This window comes from Impatiens glandulifera, chromosome 3 (assembly GCF_907164915.1).
Source record: "Impatiens glandulifera chromosome 3, dImpGla2.1, whole genome shotgun sequence".
Classification (NCBI taxonomy): domain Eukaryota; kingdom Viridiplantae; phylum Streptophyta; class Magnoliopsida; order Ericales; family Balsaminaceae; genus Impatiens; species Impatiens glandulifera.
This window is the reverse complement of record NC_061864.1, coordinates 2,132,931-2,142,906: the sequence shown is the minus strand read 5'-3', so window position 1 is coordinate 2,142,906 and position 9,976 is coordinate 2,132,931. Positions and strand designations below refer to the sequence as shown.

Sequence of the window (9,976 nt, the reverse complement as noted above, 5' to 3'; positions counted from 1 at the left end):
ATTAAATTGATCAAAATTATATGTTTGGGCCTTTTTTTGGGTATAGGATGTTTGATATATGTAAATGAGACAAGCACTTACAAGATTTTACTCACACTAAACGCTAATTCCCTGATGTTGCATTGGGAATGTTGAAAAACTCATCAATGTTAAAGAATTTATTTTAATTACATTGGGAAGGTTGAAAAACTCATTATTTTTAAAGAATTTATTTTAATCATGGAGTACAATTACAAGCCTTTTGCGGTTTTTGAGATTTTTTGAAACCAAAAGAATATAATGTGAATGATATTTTTGTCTCCGCTCTCATTTCATCTTAATTTTATCTCAAACAATAATAAATATAATTAAATATATAACATTAAAAATATATTTATTTAAAATAGTGATGGAGAATCATCACGTTATTAATAAGAAAAAAACAGAAGTATAAGGGAAATGAAAATTTTTATTAGTTTTTCAATATTGTAATTATCATCCATCATCTCTTTATATTTTAGGAGAGTTTTATGTATATTTTTTATAATAATATAATTTTTTAATATATAATATAGTATAAATAATATTAATATTTATTTATATAATTTTATAAATAATTATTTTATTTTTTAATTATATAATATAAATGAGCCTAACTGAAATTCTTTAAAACCCAATGGAGAAGGATGATATTAAAAAAAAATCTTCATAATATAATGGAGCAGGAATGATAGTGGCCTTATTGTCTTTCCTGATTTTAATACACAACATAAACATAATTAAATAGTGAAAATGCAGTAAAAAGTAACATTATTTTAAAAAGACTTGTATCTCATTATTTTGTTTGAGCAATTATATTTTCTTGGTGAAATTTTGGTTAATTTTCCAATTATTCTGTAATATTTTTAAGAGTTATTATTATTACTAGAATTATTGTACTAAGTTGTACGGGTCTTATATACTTAATAAAATGTTAAAGGGTAAATACATGTTAGTTAATTTTGAAAGAACAAATAGAATTAAAAAAATTATTCAATAAACAACTTATCAATAACAACCCAAATTTATCCTTTATAAAGATTAATTCAATGTTTACACTAAATCATTTTTAACCAAATAGTTGTAAAATGTATTATAATTAAGAATAATATGATGTTTAAAATTTTAAATTATCCTTAACCAAATATTTTTAAAAGTCATCATAAATCAATAATAATACTATGCTTGGACTCTAAATCATTTTGAATCAAATGTTTTAAAACCTTTTAAAAATATTTCAAGATAATATTATAAAAATTAGAGTTAATTTTTAAAAATAAAATAAATAAATTGAAGTATCAATTTGAATATGTATGCATATGTAAATATCAAAAGTTATAAAAAAAAGTTTAATGGCCAAAATGATGGAATGAACGTACCGACACAAAGACACGCAAAACTCATTGGGCACGTTGGAATGTCTCTAACTCATTTATAAACAACAAAATTTGTTACAAAAATTTCCAAACTAAATACATTCCATAATTAAGTTTTAATGATATTATATCTATTTCAGATCAATCAAATTCAAATTATAATATAACAAAAATTTCATTTATAAAATAATCATCAATTATATATAGAGAAAAATATAATTTATATATATAATCAGAAAAAATAACAATATGTTTAAATGAATAAATAAGTATATTTTATGATAAATAGTTTCAAACAAAAACAATAAGAAAAGAGTATAATATATCATTAATAAAAATTTATTTAAAAAAAATAAGATGTTAGACAACTATTTTAAATATATATATATATATATATATATATATATATATATATATATATTATATAACATAAAAATATAAAATAAAATAAAATAAAATAAAGTATTAATTTGCCTATATAAATATCAAAAAGTTATAAAAAAAGTTTAAAATAATTTTGTAAAAATGGTCAAAATAGGGAATGAACCGTTACGACTAAAATCACGCAAAACCATTATACATATATATATATATATATTTGAATCTCCATGGATTTTGATGACGAAGGTGTTCAGTCCCGATCAAGAGCAGAGAGACGATCACTTCAATTAACATGAATATCAGGGTTTGAAGGGAGATGTAGATATGTATGCATATGATATCAAAAGTTATAAAAAAATAAGTTTTAAGGATCATTTCAGAAAAAAAAAAAAATGGTGGAATGAACCGTGCCGACACAAAGTACGCAAAACTCATTATCAGTGGTGTCTGTTAATGAACCATTTCTTGTTTCCCATTATTCAAGGAATCAATCTGCTCAAGAATTTCTTGTTCTACCCAAGTTTTAAATCATTTTTCTAAAATTACTCACTTTTTCAATTTTTTTTTTTTTAAATTACTCACTTTCTCTCTACATTATTAATTAACCCCCATTAATTAACTCTCTTTTATTTAACACATTAATTAACCACCTCTCTATCTCTTAACACATTAATTATCTCCTATCTCTCTTAACTATTAATTAATCTCTTTTATCTCTAAATTATTAATTAATTAATATATTTTATTTTTACTTAAATTTATAAATATAATATATATAATATATAATTAAAACTAAACTAAATAATTTAAATAAATATTAAAAAAAATATTATACACTAAAATAAAATATATTATATAAACGGTAAAATAAAATATTATACACTAAAATATAATATATTACAAAAACGTTAAAATAAATTAAATATTTTATCATTATAATTTTATTTTATTTCTACAACATTGGTCTTATTTTTGTAACCCATCATCTAACTTTTGAGAAATTAGATAAATTATATTAACTTTTATAGTGATCTGTTAATTCAATATTATATTTATAGTGATTTGTCAATCAAACTTTTGAGTTATAATTCATATTAACTTTTAAGTCAATCAAACTTTTTAAATCTTATATTTGTAGTGTATTGTCAATCCAACTTTTATCAATTTTATATTTATAATGACTTGTCAATCAAACTTTTGAGTTACATTTCATATCAACTTTTATAGTGATTTGCTTATCCAATTTTTGTCAATCTTATTTTTATAGTGATTTGTCAATTCAACTTTTGAGTTGATAATTCATATAACTTTTAAGTGTATTGTCAATTCAAATAATTAATGTTTGAGAAGAAAGGGTGACACACGAGTTTATACTCCGAACATCCATAAATTTCGTGTCTTGTGTTGTGTGTTCTTCCTTTTTTATCATTCATATTAATCATCTGTTGTTTCAAGTTCAAACAAACAGTTCCGCACTTGACTTTGTCAAGAGTTTGTGACGACTTGTGTAGAGTGGAAACGAGATAATCAACCTCTAACATGGTTATTATCGAACAGTGTGTGTGTAAGCGTTCAACGTTGCGAGACCCCATTTCCTTCGTCGATCCCGATCCTAACACTAATTCTTAATCAAACATATTAGACGTTTTCACTCACAAATAATTGAGAAATGTATGGTGTTCTCATTGCCGATGAATACATGAATAAGAAAAAAAGCCAAGTAGATGAGGGGTCAAAGTTCGCGTATTCGAACTGAAATGAACAACTCTCGAAAAGTGAGAGTTTGTGGTGTTCTCATTCATTTAATAAAATTAAGATAAAATTAATTATATATTAATAATTTCATACACATCAAAATAATTTAATAATACTTTTAAATAAACAAACATATTCTATAAAATCAAACATTATTAATAAAAAACGGGTGTGCTTTGTACGTGGTTTTGTACTCCGAAATGGGAAAGAGATTAAATATAGATGTTTGATATGTGATTTTAATTGATTAACAGTAAAATGGTAAAATGAATCCAGTATACCAACACACCAAATCCGCGTGCTCCACTCTACACCATCTTCACAATATATGTTGACTTTTCATTCTCTCTTTTTATTAATTTTGACTTATCTTATAAAATAACCATTTTTTGTGAAGGTGGTATAGGGTGGAGCACCAAATCTGCAACCGCATATCTAACACGTATACCAATCCCCTCGAGTAATAAAACTCAATCCAGTCTCTCATCCTTATGATTCTCTATCCACTCATTTTTTTACTTCTCATTCATTCCTCCTCTCATTTCTCCATTATTATTATTTTTATTTTTTTACATATAATTTTATATAAGATTCATTAAAAATATTTTTTTTTAAATCAAATTATTATAACTGAATTATCTATAAATTTTATATGTTAAGTGTGATTTAATATATATTTAGTGGTTCTCATTATTTTATTTAACATCATATTTTATAATTATAATGATTCTCGTTTAATTAATTTTAATATAAAATAATAATTTTTTTCATATTAAAATCAAATACTAAAATATTTTGTCATAAATTAATAATTATCAAATTCAAATAAACACGTTAAAATTTATAATAAAAATAAATAAAATTACAATATTAATAATTAATAAATATATATAAAGAGAATAAAATATTAAATTTATTAATAATTTTTGTTACTTTGATTAATAATTTATCATTTTATTTATTTTTACATCTATATATATTAAATTAAATAATTTATTTATATATTTTTTTAATTGAGTAATAATAAAAAGAGAATAAACAAAAATTAATAAAATTTATAAATATATTAAATTATAAAATTTATTAATAATTATTTTTTACTTTGACTAATAATTTCTCTTTTTTCTTATTTATTTATATATATATATATTAAATTAAATTAATTAATATTTTTTTTAATTGAGTAATAATAGTAAGAGAATAAACAAAAATTAATAAAATTTATAAATATATAAAAATTAATTACTGTACAAATAAAATATTATTAATAGTATTCTTTAACCAAATCAAACACAGTGATAGTTATTATATGGGCTTAATCAAACATTACACTTTTATCATTCATACTCATTTTTATTCCACACATCTATCAATTCCATTCCTTTTATCATTTATTTGAACCAAACCGTATCCAATAAATTTAAAATATAAAATAATTTAATAATTTAATTATACATTTAAAAAATATTATAATTCTTTATCTTAAAAGTAAAAATAAATAAATTAAAGTATCAATTTGAATATCAAAAGTTATAAAAAAAAGTTTAAAGGTCATCTTGAAAAAATGGGCAAAATAGTGGTTATGCGTGTCAATTAGATTTATAAACAACAAATATTACAAAAACTTACAAACTAAATAAATTTAATAATTACTTTTTAATGATATATTATATCTATTTCAGATTAATCAAATTCAAATTATAATATAACAAAAAATAACAATTATTTAAATGAATAAATAAGTATATTTTATGATATATATTATATATATATAATAATAGTTGGATCTCCTCTTGCGATTCAATTGCCAAATATATATATATATATATATATAATAGTTGGATCTCCTCTTGCGATTCAATTGCCAAAGAACCCATTTCGAGCTATGGACGATCGGTATGTTATCCTCCTTTCGTCTCAATATTAGGGTTAGGGTTTCTGATTTTTATTTTTATTTTTTATAATTTTTGTGTTGTTCTTTTCCTTCAGGTATCGCGATGAGGATGGAGAGCCATTGATGGATTTTGATGATGAAGGTGTTCAGTCCGATCAGGAGCAGAGAGTCGATCACTTCAATTACCGTGAAGATACTGGTTTGGAGGGAGATGTAGATTTGCGGCGACAGGATCGGTCACCTACCCCGGTATTTGACCAGTCCGATTCCAAATCGAAACCCCGGAAGCGTCTTGTAAAAAAGGATGCGGCCAGGGAAACTAGCCCTGATCATGGGATCGCAAATGATTACGAAGATATGGGGGATTTTGTGAGGGATGAATCTGATTACGATGCCCGGTTGTCATCGGGCGGTGCGAAGAGAAAGAAGTCGGAGAATGATTATGGCGGCGAAGGCAGTAGGAAGAGAGATAAGAAGGAAAAATTTGACAAAAGAGAGAGACATGGGAGCGATAAGGGTGGGACGAAATTCAAGGTGAGGAAGGCTGGTGGGCGTCAGAGGGAACATGATGGAGATCAGGAGGTCAATGAGATGTGGCAAACAATAGCCGGCGGTGATTCTGAGGTACTTTCAATGGTTTATTCTAGGGTTTCTGCCCTTGTTGCATGATTGCCTACTGTTAGATGAATCTTCCTATGATTTCTGATACCTTAGTTTCTCTGGTAAATAAGTCAACAGTATTAAGGTTTCGTTTATGTAATCTATCTTTCAATTAGACATATAACTTCAATTTCCTTAGATACTAGGATCATATTCACGAGTTTAGAAACAAGTAACTAGGGTTCGGATACGTTCTTTTTGTTACCATATCGAATGCGGACTGTTTAAGATAAGTGTCAATAAGGCTGACATAATTTTATTCCTTGTTGAATACTGTCGAGCTTTTTTTGTATGATTAGATTGAAAAGGGTTGTCTTGGTTGAACTCCTATATGACCTATCACCCATATTTGTCTTAGGATGATCATGATGGTAAAAGGACGCTTGATGACGATAACTTCATTGATGATGCTGGCCTTGATCCTGCAGATCGATATGGAAGTGATAATGAACGCCATTCTCCTAGTAGATACCCTCAGGTGAGGAACTCTCTCAACTTCCTTGAAGAAGAAGTGTGGATTATTTTCAATGATTACAAAGAAATTTGATATTTTCAGGCTGAAGAAGGTGAGGAGGACGATGAAATCGCACAGCTTTTCAAGGTGGGAAAGAAAAAAAAGAAACATGAGAAAAGTGCTGCAGAAATATCAATGCTTGTTGAAAATGTGATGGCCGAACTAGAAGTTGTGGCTGAGGAAGATGTGGAACTTAATAGGCAATCCAAGCCAGCTATAAACAAACTCAGGAAGCTGCCGCTTCTTCAAGAAGTGCTCTCTAAGTAAGAGTCATGGATGGACCCATATATGTTTTTGTTTATGTGTTCCTAAGCTTTGTTTCACATGTCGCCTCATATATCATTATGTAAATTGAATCAGGAAACAACTTCAAGCTGAGTTTTTGGATCATGGAGTTTTAACCCTGCTAAAGACTTGGCTCGAACCTCTTCCAGATGGGAGCCTTCCAAATATAAACATTCGAGAGGCTGTATTGAAGCTCTTACATGATGTATGAACTTCTGTCTTTGTTCCAAAGAATAATGCTGTATGCATTTTATATCTGAGCTGTGAATGTACTTATTATGTATTGTCTCCTTTGGCAGTTTCCAATTGATTTAGAGCAATTTGACAGAAGAGAGCAACTGAAGAAGAGTGGTCTTGGAAAGGTCAGTCCGGTTTCATCCTGCGAGAATAATAACTATACCTTTATTTATGGGTTTGGATGCAGAGCTTTTTGTTGATTTTTTTCTTTCTGCAGGTCATTATGTTTTTTTCAAAGTCAGATGAAGAGACCACATCGAACAAAAGACTTGCTAAGGAACTAGTTGACAAATGGGTAATTCCTCCTGTGATCTGCATCAAACTACTATCTAATAATATATTCTTTATTGAATTGTTCAAATTACTAAACAAGCCCACGGGTTAATCCTTATCAAGTGTTTTTGATAATGTAAATGCAGAGTCGACCTATATTCAATAAGAGCACGAGATTTGAAGACATGAGGGGTTATGAGGATGAGAGACCTCCTATGCGGAGGCCATCAGCGAAAAAGTATGAGTTACTGTTAAATTGTTGTCTTTCCTTTAATTGAGTCCTCATCACTTTTGCTGTACATTGGAAATGTGTTTTGACAGGCCAATGCGTAAGGGTTCAGGAATGCAATCTCGAGATGACGACCTTGACTTAGCTGAAGTACAGTATGTGGCTTATTTATATTACATTTGCTGCTCTCTTTATTTTCATTGGTGCAGCTGAGCGGTGCAATGACATTGCTCTGTTGGTTGAACTGCAGAGGTAAAGATGTAGGGCAGTCATCCTCTCGACTTACTACAAGGCCTGAGGCGATGTCCATGGACTTTATTGTTCGTCCTCAATCTAAAATTGATCCGGATGCAATAAGGGCTCGCGCTAAGCAAGTTGTACACGATCAGCGTCGAATCAAGGTTTGTGGGCATGATTATTAGTTTAATCTTACACTCCCCAAGGATATCCACTTTATAAGCATGTTGAAATGCCTTGGACATGGTTAAATATTATTTATAAGTAACAAGTTGTTTTTTCACTTGGACAGATGCAAAAGAAGCTGCAACAGTTGAAAGCACCAAAGAAGAAGCAGCTTCAGGCTACAAAGCTGAGTGTGGAAGGACGCGGCATGGTCAAGTACTTGTAGTTGGTCGGCTGGCTGGCTGCTGTGAACAAACCACCACCAAAGTATCATATTATTATTCTCTGCTGCTGCTGCATGGTGTCTTATTCTCTTCTTCTTTTTCTTCTTGTATGAAAGATTGTATGGAAAATTATAGAAAAAAGACAAGCTCTTGGTTTAATATTTAAAAATTGATGTGGGATTTTAACAGAAATATTTTCTTTCATAAACCACTATTTACATTTGCTTTTGCTTTTCTTTTCTTGAAGAGTTTGAGGATTTCTCATAAATAATATATATAGTAATATGCTGATGAACTAGAAATTCCTTGTCATCTATCTTTGTGATTTGTCTCTAACCTACTACTAATATGGGCTTTCATCCCTTAATTAAACCCTAATAACAGTAAGACTTGAGAGTTCATCATTTCATCTCATCTCTCTTTGTGGGTATCTCTATTTTGAAGTAATTTTTCCTCCTTAGTTACTATTTGCAGAATTGAAACTCACTGCTATCTATCCTTACATCTATCTATCTCTATTTTGAAGTTACTATTTGCAGAATTGACACACACTACAGCTCAAAGTCTTTAAGGCTTGGTTCTCTTTGGGTTTTTTAAAAACCTCTTCAAAATCAATTTTCCAATCAATAATCATATCACTAATTTTATTTACTAAAATATCTTTTATTTTAAATTATTATTTTTTATTTTATTCATATATATATCAATACCTTTAAGTCTTTTTACCAAAAATAATATCAACTCCTCAAAATCATCATCAATCATTATTTTTTTCTATTTCTAAGTTTTTTCAAAAATCCCCATCCGAACAAGACCTAAGTCTTTGGATGACCCTTTCTTCCCATACTTCAAATTTCCATTTAGAATAGACATTTGTGGTGTGTCCTTTTCTTTCAATTAGGGATCTTATTAGTGTCAGGAACAGTTTCATATCTAGTAAGTACTAACAAGCAAGCGGGTAAATTCGAGTTATATTCTTTGGCTTTGTTCGTTTATGGGTTTTTTAAAAAATTAAAAGAGAAAAAAATTGAATGATAATTGATAGGCGATAATTTTGAGAAAGTAATGATTATTTTTTTTAAAAAGATTTAAAGGTATTGATATATATAAATAAAATATAAAATAATAATTTAAAATAAATGGTATTTTAATATTTTGGTTAATGAAACGAGAGAATGATGAAAAGTGATTGATTTGAAAATTGATTTTTGGAAAACTTAAAATAAAAACTTATAACGCCTTTGTTCATTTGAAGAAAATAAATAAATAAATTTTAAAGCGTTAACTTAAATGAATGTTTGTACATTATGGTGGTTAGTGTCTCTCACTTTTGGTATTCTTCATTCAAGGACGAGAGCGATAGATGTGCAAAGACTGACTTTAAGTCTTCGTCTACCATCATTAATGCTTATTTTTATTTTTCAACTTTTAAATTAATTTTTAAATAATTATATAATTACATTTTTTTTTATGAAAACATTAATTATTATTTTTATTTACTATAATATTATATATAAAAAAGTTATTTAGCTTGAGAGGAAAAATAAGTTTTAGGCTTTATTTGATTCAGTTAGTTTATAAGTGTATAAAAAATATATTATAATTAAACATATATCTTACATTTAAAACACAATTTTCTCATTACATTTATTCTATACTATAAGTTTATAATCTAAATATTTTTTATTCATTATTTTCTCTTATTTTTTTATTATTTACTTTCTTTTT

General features: G+C 27.2%; 1 protein-coding gene across 1 annotated transcript; it reads left to right on the top strand.

The window, feature by feature from the left end:
* Positions 1-5,326: 5,326 nt before the first annotated feature.
* Positions 5,327-8,482, top strand: LOC124931389 (protein IWS1 homolog 1). Its single transcript, XM_047471839.1, has 11 exons — positions 5,327-5,426; positions 5,520-6,048; positions 6,443-6,562; positions 6,641-6,861; positions 6,959-7,088; positions 7,183-7,245; positions 7,338-7,415; positions 7,540-7,631; positions 7,715-7,777; positions 7,873-8,023; positions 8,152-8,482. Exons 1-11 carry the CDS (start codon positions 5,416-5,418, stop codon positions 8,248-8,250), a joined length of 1,557 nt encoding a protein of 518 aa, XP_047327795.1. The 5' UTR covers positions 5,327-5,415; the 3' UTR covers positions 8,251-8,482.
* Positions 8,483-9,976: the final 1,494 nt, after the last annotated feature.

Excerpts from the sequence above, each read along its gene's own strand:
- LOC124931389 (XM_047471839.1), top strand. Across the intron at positions 7,416-7,539 it reads AGGAACTAGTTGACAAATGG|AGTCGACCTATATTCAATAA; the intron begins GTAATTCCTCCT and ends ATGTAAATGCAG. Across the intron at positions 7,632-7,714 it reads CGGAGGCCATCAGCGAAAAA|GCCAATGCGTAAGGGTTCAG; the intron begins GTATGAGTTACT and ends GTGTTTTGACAG.